The sequence below is a fragment of the Sardina pilchardus genome, chromosome 9 (assembly GCF_963854185.1).
Source record: "Sardina pilchardus chromosome 9, fSarPil1.1, whole genome shotgun sequence".
NCBI classification, from domain to species: domain Eukaryota; kingdom Metazoa; phylum Chordata; class Actinopteri; order Clupeiformes; family Clupeidae; genus Sardina; species Sardina pilchardus.
In genome coordinates, this window is record NC_085002.1 from 3,499,344 (window position 1) to 3,515,201 (window position 15,858).

Consider the following 15,858-nt stretch of genomic DNA (forward strand, 5'->3'; position numbering starts at 1 on the left):
TATACACACACACACACACACACACACACACACACACACACACACACACACACACACACACACAGTCAAGCAGTCAACTGCAGCCTGTCAAATCCTGACTGGAGGTTGTTGCATCCGCCCCTCTGTTCCACTGGCCCAACTCACAGCACTCTTTTTTAATGTGTGAAACACATCTTTGTCTCCACTGCACAGAGGAGGAGGACTTTTCAAAGACTGTGTGTGGCTGAAAAATTGAATCACACAGGGGAGAGTTCATTAGAGAAAAACCATAGAGCCACCTGCAGGTTGTCTGTGGAACTACCCAAATGTTCCATAATTGAACCCTAACCCTGGTATGAATGGACAGAACAATGTTGTGCACAGTCACCAGACACCTGCTGTTATGAAATTCAACTTCCCTTGATGAGAGAGAACTGTGACAAGGTATATATGGCTGAATAACTGAACACTAAAGTGATTTAGTAACTGTACATTTATTAACTGTGACAAAGGGTAAACAGGATAGGCCTACATGAACCATATCTAGGCCCAGGGCCAGGTCTAGCCTATGGTGGGCTTGTCGAAATATTGAGTGGGCAACTAGCCTACGGTCACAGCACGTTGAAATCGGGATTCATTCAAGATCAACTTGAATGAATCAGTTGAATCAGTGAATCAGTGAATGAATCAGTTCTGTTACAGAACACTAACTGTTTTGGTCTCTGTGTCTTCCATCTTTCCTCAATTCCAACACTCTGACACTTTTACTGAAGGTTTCAAAGTACCAGAGCGTGCTTGCTTGCAGAGTTGGAGTGGCAGTTTGGCCTGAGGCAGGGTTTCTCAAACCTTTTGGCTCCAGGGAGTAAAATCTACAAGGACTCCCTCATAATCCGAACAATTAATCCTGAAGTCCTGGCCAGGTTCCATATGTTTTCTTGCAGATGTGTAACTTGGTCTTTTGTCAGCTTTGGATTTGACAAAGTGGCCTACATTTCTCCACGTTCATCAGCTGGCTAGCTGGCTGTGGCAAATAGCCTAAGCCAAGCTAAGCAGCAGTAATGGTTCTTCTTGACCAGTGTGAAGTGATTCAAATTGTGTTAAATATCAATATGGATGGGATAGGAGCTAATGGACACAATTTGCTTGTTTTATTGGGGGGAAAGAGTCTTAGGTAGATATGAATTTATAAAATGATAAAATTGTGGTTCATCATTCTACTGACTGGCTTATCAGCAATATGAAGTTACATGTTATGTGAGCATATAGCCTGAGGACATTCCTATCAACTGTATTTTTATATTGTTGAAATGGCTGTAATAAACTTGAACTTGAACTTGAAGTTTGGCCCCAGAGACATTGGATCATCTGATTAGCTGTAAGGGGATGGGGTCACATTATACATGGTAGCCTAATCCATGCGCTCGTCGTTCTTGGTCGAAGACTTTATTGCTCTTGCCACAACCATTACTGCAGTAGGGCTTGGTGGCGAGATGAAATTGCACCCGACATGTGCTTCGCTCGCCGCTAAGTTGCTCTCGGGCCCATGTTCCATGTTAGTTGTGCCGCCGCGGGTTCAGCGCTGAAGATTTGATGTTGAACTTCGACCTCGCTCCGGAGCGGCGCTGTGCGTTGCTCGGCACAACGAATGGCAGACCAGTTCTTGCCAGCGCAAGCCATTGAAAATGATGTGTTTTCATACATAGATTCATGTAGGTTATAGCTCAGTGCTGCCGTTTGCACGTGCAATGTGAACCCGGCATAACTTGTTCTACACATTACATTCAGGTGTCAGAAAACGTTTAACAGATGCACGACTCAGTTTCTACAGCCACAACATGTTGCCGAACCTGCTGTTTCGAATAGGGAATACCCCCCCGGACAGAGAAACCGGTATGTTTTCCATAATGAATTACAGTGCGTTCATGCGTTCATGGAAAGTGGGAAGGTTCCGAACTCACCACTTCCGAAGTGAGAGCGTTCACGTTGAGTAATGTCAAAACATTATCCTAGAGCTCTCCCAAAGCCCCCACTTCAAACATTTACCAGAGACGGTTTATAAAGTAACTAGACAATTGTCTTTACTTTCTATGCTTCAAACTGAGAAGTTCCCAGTTTAGGTGTGACGTTCGCCCTCTAAACTCTAGAATTCTAGCCACGGCCACGGCACTTTATTTGCGGTTACGTGCGGTGTAAAAGTCACAGACCAATCAAAACCAAGTATATTTAAAGGCGGGCTCACAGATAAAATTGGCAGCTACATCTTCCAACCAAGTGGCACATCCACAGCTGATGTTTCTTGTAAAAATGTTGTAGGCATTTCCTGGTCAAACATACCAATAATCAGAAGGAAGTTCAAATGAAGAGAAGTTCGTTCACAAGATACAGGTGAAATTACTTTCTGAGCTACATCAGAAGACAGAGTTACTTTTCTGAAGAATTGTACACGTATTTACTTTAACGCTGGATTTGCTAGCTAGATGTGTTCATGGTTAAATCATGCAAGAAGCGGAGCACAATCACGGGGAAGACAGTAACGTCAGCTAGCATACTTTGTTAGATAGCTATAGCTATATATATATTAAGTTAACTTTGTTCAAGTTATGTCTTGACATTTTCATGCCATTAATGCTGTTCCTGTGTTTTTTTTAATAGTTAGATGTTAGAGTCTTCCTCTGCTGTCATGGAAGACTCGTTAGCCTAACGGCAGCTGTCATGATGCGAGGGTCCTAGATGGCTAGCCAAGAAATGTTTTCGAGCTGGATTCGAAATGAAGTTTAACCGTAAGTGATGTTATTTAGCATAATTATAATTTAACGGAATCTAAAGTGCTGTGAAATGATCATGATTGTGGTGTTATGCTACTTGTTTTTCTAGGTGAGCCGCTTTTTAGAATTGACAGGTACGTGCTGATTTTCGTTGATACATTATAACTCATTTTAGCATACAAAGTCTAATTACAACAGGATTTACACGTGGTGCTGATGTTCTGCAGTGGAGTCGGCAAGTTTGTCCAAATATATGCCAATAGTTGATGGTGTCTCTGTCCTATTGTTAAGGTTGCTTTGTAACATCCTTACTTGTTACTCTCTCTACAGAGGCCATAACGTACACTGAGAAAATGAAGTTTATGAGCTCCAGGGGTGCTTTCACCGTGGGCTTCCTTGTCGGAACGTGCACGCTCTACGTGTTCCTTCAACAGGTGTGGTTTGAACGCAAGGGCAAGGCATCCATACGACAGCCGGAGGAGCGGAACTGGCTGAAAAATCGGTCGGCACTTTTCAACCTCAACCACCCGCATCATACAGGTGGGAACGTCATCAACTCCAACTGTGATCACAGTGTTTGGTTACATGATATGCAATCTATGTTAAATCTAATACTCCAGGTTTGATTTTATGAAGTTGGAGTTTAGTCGGTTACTCCGTTTGCATGTAATCGCACTGTATCCTGTAAACCAGGATGAAGCCATTACTCATGTCATTAACACAAGCGTCAGAGCATGACCACTCTAAACTCACCACCAACGCAGCATTTTTATCGAAGCGCAAATTATATATGTCACCTGCACAGCGTTACCTCCCACTAAGTTTTATAGCAGTTCATAAAACTTGAAACTTTGAGGACTGAAACATAAGCGACAGATTGACTATCAGTTGACTTAGGAACAGGCTCTTACATTAGACAATTCCAATATTTGTTCAACATCCGCAATGCCATTTAACATTACATTTCACAATCTAGACTGGCGTGCCTCAACAGCAGGCACCTCTGATGTCTGTGGTGCGCTGTAGGCATAGAGTAGTTATACTCACCATTATGGTAACTAAGGTGCTAGAAATGAACGCATATGGACAATTAGAAAAAGACAATAGGCACAGGGCATAAAACACAAAGGTTAGTTTCATCTTGATTACAATTATACTATTATACTATTACAGAAAGAAAGCCAACTTGTATTTACTGAACAGGAATGCTACATGTAGGTGATACAAAATAGACAGACACAGTGATGGCGTGTCATGTTTTTGACTTCTGACTGATATGATGACACAGACAGTGTTATGTTGTTATGTACCGTGAACTGGTGGCTGGAGATTTGATATGCAAGACGCAGTAAAACAACTCATGATGTTCTGAGTAGAGCATTAACTAACCACACCATTCCACACCGCTCCAATCACGACTGTCTCCTGGTCTCTGTGTCTTTATTCTGGGGCCTGCAGGAGAGGACGGGGCGGTGGCCGACTCGCTGTACAAGCGCGTGCGGGTTCTGTGCTGGGTGATGACGGGTCCCGCCAACCTGCACAAGAAGGCGCGTCACGTGAAGAACACCTGGAGCCGCCACTGCAACATCCTCCTCTTCATGAGCTCGGTGGACGACCCGGACTTCCCCGCCGTGGGCCTGGACACCAAGGAGGGCCGCGACCAGCTGTACTGGAAGACCATCCGCGCCTTCCACTACGTGCTGGAGAAGCACGGCAACGACGCCGACTGGTTCTACAAGGCCGACGACGACACCTACGTGGTCGTGGACAACCTGCGCTGGTTGCTGGCCAACTACTCGCCCGACGAGCCCGTCTACTTCGGCCGGCGGTTCAAGCCCTACGTGAAGCAGGGCTACATGAGCGGCGGCGCGGGCTACGTGCTGAGCAAGGAGGCCCTGCGGCGCTTCGTGGAGGGCTTCCGCACCAAGGTGTGCACACACACCTCGTCCGTGGAGGACCTGGCCATGGGCCAGTGCATGGAGAAGATGGGGGTGCAGGCGGGCGACTCCAGGGACACGCTGCACCGAGAGACTTTTCACCCCTTTGTGCCCGACCAGCACCTCACAGGGAAGTTCCCCAAGAGCTTCTGGTACTGGAATTACTGCTACTACCCCATCGTGGAGGTGAGTCCGCCATCTTCGCCATTACAGATGCAGTCGCGTTACGAGGTAGTCTTGTCTGCTCAAATTACATTACATTACATTTGGCTGACGCTTTTTTAAGCAAACCATGGTCTGGCCTGGCGCATGTGTCAAATGCTATTTGGAGGTTGCAATGCAGGCAGTTTTACATGGATGTGGTAGTATGGTGTGGGATCGTAGGCTTAGCTGCTCAGTTGGCTTGAAGAATCTTGAGGAGACCTTACACAATTGGATTTTCTTGTCAAGACAGTTGTGAGCCTGTTTAGCTGGTTATACAAGATTAGCAGCTAATAATTAGAATTTAAGAAGAAAGAACTCTCGGGATGTACAGTACATTGTGAAAAGTTGTTTCCTAAGGTCAGCATTCTTCCCATGTCACTCAGTAATCTAAGCAAGATGACTACAAACACGGAATGGCAGTTAGGAAACATAACTGATCGACATAACGTTTAAAATATTCTAGAGCAGGGCTGCAAGGATCTAATCTCAACCTAATAACATTGTGAATTAGCGCAGGAAGAAGGACCTTGAGGTTGTCTCAAAACTTCTTCCACTTTAGTCATCACAGATGCCACTGTATATATTGTATACAGCGTAATGTTTGTAACCTAATATTTTACAGTAGTTTTATAGTTTTTTTAAATTATTATTTTGTGTTCATTGCGTTTATTTTGTGTTTTTTTTTTTTTTATTATTATTATTATTATTGTACTTGTAGCAGTGGAGCCCCTTTGGTTTAGGCGGGTGATGTGGCAGATGCCACTGTGTGCCAGTAGCCTTGGCACACGTCAGCTGTTGCCAGGTTTGGCATCATACCTTTTCCATGGCCCTCCTTATGACTCACTTCCTGTCCTGGTGTGGGCCATTAGTACTTCCTTATTCTGAAATCCGGTCCTGTGGAGTGGCATTTAGGGGTTTTGGTATTACATTATCATGTTTTTATTTGTAATAAGTCAAAGTAGTCCTGTTTTCTACAATGCACTTTCATCAATTCAGATTTCTCCTGTCCACATAGAGGTGCATAGATATAACGGCATGTCCACCTTGAGCTGTCTCCCAGTACAATCTGATCAGAGATACAGGCACGCTTGTGTTCATTCTAGGTGTAGATAAAGGCATAACAAGACGACAAAATCAAATGTACAATGTAATAGATAAGATAGGGGCGGTGATGAGGCATATGAGATAAGACACAGCTACGAGTTTCGGAAATGCTTCTGTAAAAGAAAGTTGGATATAGTTGTATCTTTGAAACTAGAATACAGAATAGTCAGGTTAGTAAGAGGAAAAGATCGATTAATGACCAGGAGACGGGCCTTAACCTCTCAGCACTCGTTTACACTGACAAGAAAAAAGTGACAGACTAGGTGTGTCAGTGAGCTTGGGAACGACAATATAATAATCTTTATCAAATATTTATTTTTCTTTGTGGAATGCCTCTTTTCAGACTTACTTACAGACTTACGTCATTGATGACCAGATGTACAGAAGCCAAGTACAACCTTAGTTAAATACCTTGACAAAATCTCCCCATAGCCTGTATAATCATACATCTCGATGACTGTATTGATAAACAGTTGATACACAGAAAGCTAGAGGGGGGGGGGGGTTCCTTAATTGTTGATTTCATATTGATATTTTACAAAAATAGAAAGAAGCTGTAAACATGGTGCATGTTACCTACAACAGAATACATATTAATGTCTTAATCCCCTCTCTCTCTCTTGGTGTTCAGGGAGCGCAGTGTTGCTCAGATCTAGCCGTCTCCTTCCACTACGTGGATGGCACCACGATGTATCTTATGGAGTACTACACCTACCATCTGCGGGCGTATGGCTATCGCTACCGCTACCTGCCCCCACCCCCCAAAGAGCTGGCCCTGGCCCCGGCCCCTGCCAAAGCTGACCAAAACCCCCCCGTCAATGCTGCTGCTGAGCCCCAGGCTGAAGCTGCGGTGGGGGCTGGGAAAACCTAGAGTTGCCTTATGGAGGTTCACAATCAACACAAGCTGTTTTTGCTCTTTTTGTAATGAAGTGAAAGACTGTCAGGCTAAATGGGAGCCAAATCTGACCACTCTTCCAGCACATTGTATCTTTTTGTTTACCAGAATGACTGGGTCTATGACAGAGACTGTGAGAATGGATTGACGTTTGGTAATAATTATGTATGGGTCCGGATCCGTTTTGTTTTGTTTTTTATTGCTATAGAGCGTGCTTAGTTGCGCATAAAAGTGATCTACGTGCCGATTGATGATGAATGTGACTTGGGTTGGTGGACAGTGGGCTGAACTCTTGGCAAGGAACAAGGTTTAAGTTCAGAGTGTTGCACATATGTCTGTGGAGACATCATGTATGTTCCTTCAGGAGCTCTAACCACGTCAACACCACGACAGTGACAGAAGTCTGATTGTGTCTTAACTTGTGTGTAGCATTGTACTGGTGCTGTTTGCAAGTCCTCTATGGGAGTAAAAGGGATCGGGAAAACAGATTGACTGTTTTGCAAATTTTATGTACACACTTTAAAGAAATAAAATCCAGTCTCCAGCCCACTCCAAATTGTGTGCGCCCTCCCAGTTGTGTGTTTTGAGCAACATGGTGTTGGCTGAGACAACAGAGAAATCTGAAGGTCATGTGATTTCTACCTACACAGTATTCGTAAATATGGAGCTATTATCACTCACAATTGCTCTAAATGTGATGTCTACCTACACAGTATTCGTAGATTATTATGGAGCTATCATCACTCACAATTGCTCTAAATGCCAGTTGATGTCAAGGAAATCTTCCTGGAGCTGTTCAAACAATGCAACAAAGCATAAAGAGAGGTCTAACTGGCTTAGTCAGTTCCGTATTTCAAAGCCCGAGATGTTGCTAAGGAACTGCAGTAAATCCCTAGTTCCAGTAAGTGTTGACTTGACAAACGTCTTAACTGTAACAGATTGCTCCACTTGGACACATGCTGTCAACTTGATTAATTAAAATACGCATGTCTGATTTTCAGCAAAACTGTAGAATTGTAGGACTGAAGAATTGGATGTGATGTGTGAGCAACATCCTCATATACCACCACCACGGCATGAGGCAATGATGTGCAGCTGACATACATTTGCAGTCGCCTGTTTGGCGCTATCTCGACTCCCTGCCTGATGTGCAGCTGGTGCACCGTGGGATGTTTGAGTTGAGTTCTAAACACAGCCAGCTGTATCTGCATCTACTGTATGCATCCCTGCATGTCCTTAACCGTACCAGCGCAACCGGGGCTTTGTTTCAGCTCCTCACCCGGGAAGACTCTCACGCCCCCCTCCTCCTCTTCTCCTTCTCTTTCAGCCTCACTCACTTACGCTCTGCCTCCTCTTTTCTCTCTCTCTCTCTCTCTGTCCTTCACACTCTCTCTCTCTCTGTCTCCCTCTTTCTCTCCCTCACTATCTCGTCCTCTCTCTCTCACACTCTCTCTCTCTCTCCTGCTCCCTCTTCATGGACTTGAGGCAATTTGGGAGCTGGGAGTATCTGGGTCAGTGCAGGGCGGCACAGAGTAAGCAGGGAGGCAGAGCGGAGCAGGGAGCATGCAAACACTCAGGCGTAGGAGGACAGTGACCCGTGCCACGTGAATCAATACCCCCCCCCTGCACCCAACCAGCAGCTCAGCTGGGACAGGGGAGGTGGGGAGGACAAGAGAGAGAGTAAACACACACACACACACAGAGCATAAAGAAGAAGAGGGGGAACAGAGGAAGAGTGGAAGAGAGATACCCAAGTGGAGTGGTGCGGCTGAGTGGAGAGGGGGATAAAGAGAGAAGGGTGAAAGAGTGAGGGAGAAATAGATCTGCCAGGCAGCGACGCTCTTAGAGGAACAGTACGGTAAGATTGCTCATGATTTTTATACTTTCCAGTCAATTTTCACCGTTTAAAAGTAGAGAGATTTCATGTCTGTATATTTTTTTCCTGTGATGTACAATTCAATGTAATTCTGATGGAAGTGACTAAAGGAATGAGCTGTTTTACAGGCTTACTATCCTAAAGTAGTACTGCATGTGACATGTATTGGATTTTGGTCAATACTGCCCAGTGACCACATTCATGTCACGTTTCTCAGTGCAATCTGTTTACAGTCTGTAAACATAGTGACTTGTTTTGGATGTCCTCCTGAATAATTCTTCTCATGTGCTTAGTTGTAGAATAATTTAGCTTTATATAAGAAAGAGAATATATGGTATATAGGTGGATGTGTGAGTATTCATTACCATGTATTCAAACAGAATTTCTCAGGTTTAAAAAACGATATACTATAAACAAAGGTGGTTAAAGTGTAATGTAGGGCTAATGCGTTATTTCTTAAATTCTTAATAATTTATCAAAGATGTAGAATCTTATTGTAGATGAATGTGTTCACATATTTAATCATTTAAATCTACTTCACAATATCTGGCAAATTCAGCTTAATTTGATTGTTTAGTGTTGTTGTAAATTCACCTCAGGTGTAGTGAGAGAGTAAATTCACCTCAGGTGTAGTGAGAGAGGACATTGTTGTGGGTGGTGCTTGCGGGACGCCTGTAGGTCCCCATTTAGCCTAAGCGTGCTCTCCAGCGTTGCTTAGAGTTGGTGGTTTTCAAACCAGAATTCAAAGCAAATCTGTAATTAGCCAGCTTAAATAAGACCTGCTGTTATCTCAGATATATCTTTAGCTGCTGGTAGTGCAGTGTAATGATTGTAAGCCCCTGGTTTTCTCTATATCCACCCACCAAGCTGCAACTTAAGCGACTTGCGAAACCACTTAATTACGGCTTTAAATATTGGATGGATAGGTGACAGGCATTGCATAAACATTCCAAACTGAGTAATATATAGCCAAACATATTTGGGCACCTCCCTACAGATTTATATATCCACAGTCTTTGTGCCCATAGCCATCATTTGACTGCCCATATACAGTACAATGCAGTCTATGGTCACATAGATATAAAAGACTCTTCCTGTCCTCGTGCCGTGGTCTTGTGTTTCACAGATGAGGCCCCAGCATGTCTAGTGGCATTCTCAGAGTGGTTATGATGATGATGAAGGTACTACATACTCTTAATGTGGGCTCTGACTGAGCAGTACCCCATTATGGCCAAACATAAACACAGACACCTCTCTCTGCTATGGTGAAATGTTACATTTTAAAGCTCAATCAGTCAAATTAAAGTATACACTCTCCCTTCTATGTTCCTAAAGTAAAGGGTGATTCGATGTGTATTGGCTGTTTATTGGCTGAAACTGCTGATGGTTTGGTCCAGGTCACTTTCTTCATTTATGGTCACTGCAGAGGAACTTCATATGAACCCCATGTTTTTGAACACACACACACACACACACACACACACACACACACACACACACACACACAACAAACAGAGCAGACGGTTGGGGGGTGATATGGGGCCTGACACTGACTGCACCAACATGAAATGATATAAGAATGAGCCTCACCAATATCTTCCTGAGAATTTTCTTACTTTTGTTCTTAGGCAGATTCAGAAATGTATTTTTGGGGGGGGCATTTTATACCTTTTATTGATAGTTGCAGTGGAGAGTGACAGGAAGCGAATGGGAGAGAGAGAGCGCCAGGGATGGGATCAGCGCCGGGGATGGGATGGGATGGGATGGGATCAGTGCCAGGGATGGGATCCGGGAAGGAATTGTTTGCAGTTGTGTTCTTATCGTACTGAATCTCATTTCTTCTGAAGTTGACAGGGCATGCCAATTGTTCTGCATTAGGTAAACACCCAGTCCCCATTAAAGGGCATGCCAATTGTTCTGCATTAGCCTAGGTAAACACCCAGTCCCCATTAAAGGGCATGCCAATTGTTCTGCATTAGCCAGTGTTGGGCAAGTTACTTCAAAAACGTATGTATTACTTGTTACTGTCATTTCAAAGTATGTGTTACACTACAATATTACTGTCTCTGAATTGTAAAGCATTACACTACTACTGCATTACTTTTGAATTACTTTCATATAAACTTTAATATACATTATTATTATTATTATTATTATTATTTTATGTAGCTTATTATGCTTGATCCAGCTCAATCATAGGTAGAATTTTTTGAAACCGACAAAGGGTTTAAGTCTGATAAATTGCACTAGAGATACGGTAACTTTAGACCTAGCCTACTCATTAAAATCAGTGCCCACTGTATTATAACCTAAAGCAAAGACCTGACAAGATACACTTTCTTTTTACTCACGTAATGTTAGCGTGGTCTAAACTTTTTGTGAAATTACTTGTGCTATTGCGTGAGGTAGATCTTTTGGTTTCGCACATAAAGTGCACTTACTATGTCCCATCCTCATATCTTTGTCTCTAACAAACTGAAAGTAATGAAAGTATATCCATCTTGAACATGTCCTGTCCGACGTCGAGCCTGCTTCAACTTCAGCCATCTTTTACAAGTAAGAAAAAAACATTCTAGGCCTATATTTGCGCGGATTGTTTCTCCTCTACTGATCTCGTCTGGCATTTGTATAAAAACAAAACACCACTTAATTGCAAAGTAACTTGCATTACTGACCTTTGTACCGAGTAAAATATTACCCATTTCGTTTTTGGAATGCCTTACATTACCGCGTTACAGCAAAAAGCAATACATTACAGTAATTACATTACTTTTGTAACTCGTTACTCCCAACACTGGCATTAGCCTAGCATAAACACCCCCATAAAAGGGCATGATGCAGGGCGTTACACACAGCTGAGACATCAGCTTCTTTATTTACATGAGTAAGACTGTTTAATCACTGTATGACACATACTGTACTTTGAGGTGAAAGCACTGCTCAATTGAACAGTAAATGAGTTGATTTAAATTATTATAAAAAGTGTTATTTGTTGTGGGTATTCATTTGATTTTTTATACATTCATGTTTTGTAAAAACGTCAAAACTATATTTCTAATATTTGTTCAAATATCCTACATCATATAATAATAATAATAATAATAATAATAATGATAATGAATATAATAATAAATATAATCTAAATTCTATTATATTTTACACTTGCAGAAATGCTGAAAATGCAACAACAACCATTTATTTTGCACCAACAAGTCAGTTGTCAAATATGCATGAGTGTTTTTGAGTGTTTATAGATTCTGTTCTTTCGTTGGGGAATGGCAAAAAAAGGTAAGTGGGGTTTAAGAACACATTTCTGCGTAAAAACGGTTGGTGAATGAGAGCCCAATGTTTGGTGAGAGCTCCAGGGCTTTGTCCTTCACCGTATATACTCTAGATTAACACAATGCTGAAAAGGAGCTTTTTAGTGTTTTCCACAAAGATTCTAAGCAGTCAAATACACTAAAAGCTTAGCTAAAAGCTAAAAGAAAGAAGTTGAGTCATGTCCAAGGGTGCCTTGCTAACCATGGCTGTGATGTGTACAGTGAGGCCTATAACACAATACTCACTTGCGTACAACAACTCCAGTTCATATTCACTCAAAAATTACCATTAAAGGAGCTCAGTGTTTATGGATTATCCAACACTGCGGGAAACTTTCTTGACTGTTAAGAATACAGACTGTACACAGCCTGTGTGTACGAATGGACAGTGATCTACTACCCATCTGCTGATTATAGACCCTGATCAACAAAGATGTTGAGATAGTAACTCCTCATTCTACGTGCTTTGGCAAACATTCTCTAACATTTGGACTATAAACTTGAAAGACTGTTGACAGACTTAGAAAGACAATGTTGCAGTACATTTGTAGCAATGTCATATGCAAATTGGGTTCATCACCTGAAGTTCCCTGGAAGTTTGCTATTGGCTATTTGTGGTGGCAAATCGCTGTGAACACATTTGCCACTAGTGACAAAGTTCTGGCTAAACTCATTGTGGAATGACTGGAAGTTTGCCTCTAGTGGCCAACATTGGCAAGCTTCTGTCATTATTTAGTGAACTCATTTGTTTCCCATAAATCACCCACAAGTTTGCTTCGAGGGAACTTCTGGTGCTATACCTAATTTGTATATGAAATTGCTGCAAATTTGCCTAGAGTAACCACAACTGTTTGCCAGACACTCAATTTGCATGTGAAAATATGACCTTGCTTTTAATGACTAACCCAGGATACAACTCGGCAACTTTATTCTTCCGCTACCTGTATACATTGTAAGTAGAACACCACCTGATGGCCATAACCAGCTATTACATAGACAGGAGAAGCAAAGCATACATTATCATGGTTCATCTGGAAATAGTATATTTATTCAAGGGATTTTAAAAACTACAAATGACACATTTAAACAAATGAAAGAGCAAAGTGTTTTTTCCAATTTTTTTAAAATCTGTTTTTACTCTGATCTGAGTCAAGTTCAAGTTCAAGTTCAAGTTTATTGTACCACACTTCACACACAGACACACATGTCCACACACACAAACACGCATCCCATTAATAAACTCTAGTTAAGTGTATTTCTTTGTCATTGCAGTTTTCCCGTCGAGGTGAAGTTGGGTTGCGCTGCTGCTGCTGATGATGACGATGACGATGACGATGATGAGCTCCCACCTTCACTGGCTGCTGGTGATCCTGCTGCTGACTGATTCTGCCGTGGGCCACACCACCTCCGGCCCTCATCCGCCCCACCCGAGGCTCGCAGAGGCCGGGGGTCAGGGCCGCGGGTCCCGGGACGACACCCGGTCACTCCTGTCCACCCTCGCCACCTCGGTGGACGGCCGCGTGCGTCTGCGCGGCAACATCAGCTGCTCGTCTCTGCGGCGTTTGCCGCGTGGGGGCGGTGCGCTCGCGCAGGAGCTGCTGGGCCTGGCGGAGCTGCCGCTGCTGCTGTCCGCAGGCTGCCAGCAGGAGGCGCTGGCGCTCACCCGCGGCATGTACAGAGCGCTGGGCCGCGAGGACACGCACGCCCTCATCAGGCAGCTCACGCAGCTGCTGGAGAACAGCCCGGCTCTGCCCACAGTCAACAGCGCTAACGCTAGCGCTTCACCCAACGACTCCGTTTCCCCCGGCAACAACTCAGCAGCGGCGCGTGACGACTCTGAGCCGTCACTAGACGCTTACTCGTTCAATCCAAACGGCTACAGCGCAGGGCATGAAAACATCACCGATCTCCACGACAACACCGATGCCCATCGCCACGACAACACCGATGCCCAGTCCAGCACGGGCGATGGCGGGGAGCAGACGGAGTGCCACCTGAATGCTCTGATGTTTAATATTCTGCAGATGGCCAAGGTGGGCACAGCAGAGGGGGTCTCCACTGTGGCAGACGGAGGCTTGGGTAGCTGTGCTGGGTGGTTACGCGTGCAAGGGGCTCGGCTGGAGGGCCAGGAGGTTGGCAAGAGGGGGCCTCTGCACAAGGCTCAGCATCTGTGCCAGCGCCTGGGGCTCAAGTGCGTTGGCGTGGCCCAGACTAGAGACGGGCAGTACCAGGCTGTTCTCAGGGCCGGCAGCCGAGTCCTCCCCGCTCGTGCCAACAGTGGGGCGGAGTGCTGGCTCAGGCCGTGCGCGCCAGGGGTCGGTGTCGGTGTCGGACTGGCACGCGCGCGTCGCAGTGCCCGGGTGGCACAGCATCGGTGCGTGAGCCCGCAGGAGCAGCAGGTGTACGCGGTGGTGGAGTGGGTGCCCGCCGTCTCCACCCTCTACAACCTGGGCACGGCCGTCTACTACGCCGCGCGCAACTGCACCGAGACCGCCCGCGAGAGGGCCATCCTGAGCGCCGTGGACCTGGGCACCGACGCCCTCATGGCCATCACGGGCGGGACGGTAGGGGTGGCTGGGTACGCCCTGGGGGCGGGGGTGAAGACGGGGGTCAAGGCCAGCGTGAAGTACCTGATGAACAACGTCAACCAAGGTCAAGGTCAAGGTCAAGGTCAAGGTCAAGGTCAAGGTCAAGGTCAGGATCTGCTGGTCAATCAGGAGAGCTGGGAAGATGGAACCTTCACTATCCAGTAAAAGCATACTGGACAGACATGTTGTGTGCGTGTGTAATGTCCTTCACTATCCAGTAAGACATACTGGACACACATGTCGTGTTTGTGTGTGTGTGTGTGTGTGTGTGTAATGTACGATACGATAATATACTGTTTGATAACATTTTCAAACAAATTGCACATACATTTGAAAATATGACATGACAAACATTACAAATAAACTGCTTATTGATCATGTTTTTAGTATATTTACTGACAAAGAATAGCCTTTTGCCTATAGGTTGGTAATATATGAATCTTAATGTTTTGTTTTTTTTTGTTTTTTTTTTAAGGATGTGTTTTGTGTCTTTTGTCTCCTGTTTTATATCCTGCAAGTGAGTGAGCTGCAGAAACTGGGGCTAAATGGTCCCTGAAACTGTGCTTCCTTGCATGTTCTCTGCATGTTTATCTGACTGCTGACTGCTGACAAATTATCTTTTGCTTGTGGATTGCATTCTTTTTTTCTTTGCCTGTTACAATCATAAAAGAGTATAATGATCATGTTAGCACTGAGAAGCTTCAGGAGTAGCTATTGAAACATTTATTTTAGTCGTCATATTTGAAGAACAATATTATGTATATTGTGTAAAATCTTTACATGCATTTTCAGTTTAGATGCATGGCAGTGACTGTCCTGTATGAAGTTCTTCACCAAAGAGTCTGGCGTGCAGAGGTCTTGTCATGAACTGGGTTTTGTAGCCATGCGATTGTGATCCTTAATAATAAAAAAAATGAACGCTTTCTGTTTCAGTTAGTCATTCTTTCTTTTTTCTCCATCTCAGGAGTAATAATATTTTAAACATATGAATTAACCATACCTTCGAAATCACAAAAGTCAGAGCAAGTTATATTTGATAATATAATGGGGACGTACGTAAATGGGAAATTTTGCTAACAATGAACCAGTTACTGTAAAAAATATGCGTATAGGATAGGCCTACAGTAGGCTACACATAACAGTAAACTTTTATTTTGAAATACGCACACGACGCAAACTCTGGTACGTGC

The 15,858-nt window shown here is 44.0% G+C and overlaps 2 protein-coding genes across 2 annotated transcripts; both read left to right on the forward strand.

The window, feature by feature from the left end:
- The first annotated feature begins 2,277 nt into the window (after positions 1-2,277).
- On the forward strand, positions 2,278-7,440 carry c1galt1lb (core 1 synthase, glycoprotein-N-acetylgalactosamine 3-beta-galactosyltransferase 1, like b). The gene is made up of 6 exons (XM_062545293.1): positions 2,278-2,364; positions 2,632-2,759; positions 2,854-2,878; positions 3,075-3,284; positions 4,203-4,867; positions 6,621-7,440. Exons 4-6 carry the CDS (start codon positions 3,098-3,100, stop codon positions 6,858-6,860), a joined length of 1,092 nt encoding a protein of 363 aa, XP_062401277.1. The 5' UTR covers positions 2,278-2,364; positions 2,632-2,759; positions 2,854-2,878; positions 3,075-3,097; the 3' UTR covers positions 6,861-7,440.
- A 1,009-nt stretch (positions 7,441-8,449) lies between these two features.
- Positions 8,450-15,593, forward strand: apof (apolipoprotein F). Its single transcript, XM_062545294.1, has 2 exons — positions 8,450-8,742; positions 13,353-15,593. The coding sequence occupies exon 2, from the start codon at positions 13,394-13,396 to the stop codon at positions 14,831-14,833; it is 1,440 nt and encodes a 479-aa protein (XP_062401278.1). The 5' UTR covers positions 8,450-8,742; positions 13,353-13,393; the 3' UTR covers positions 14,834-15,593.
- Positions 15,594-15,858: the final 265 nt, after the last annotated feature.

What these genes read in the sequence shown, in the direction of transcription:
- c1galt1lb (XM_062545293.1), top strand. Translation starts at nt 3,098, where the DNA reads ATGAAGTTTATGAGCTCCAGGGGTGCTTTCACCGTGGGCTTCCTTGTC. An exon ending in CAACCACCCGCATCATACAG is followed by an intron (nt 3,285 to 4,202) that starts GTGGGAACGTCA and finishes TGGGGCCTGCAG; the next exon opens with GAGAGGACGGGGCGGTGGCC. An exon ending in GCTACTACCCCATCGTGGAG is followed by an intron (nt 4,868 to 6,620) that starts GTGAGTCCGCCA and finishes CTTGGTGTTCAG; the next exon opens with GGAGCGCAGTGTTGCTCAGA.
- apof (XM_062545294.1), top strand. Translation starts at nt 13,394, where the DNA reads ATGATGACGATGACGATGACGATGATGAGCTCCCACCTTCACTGGCTG.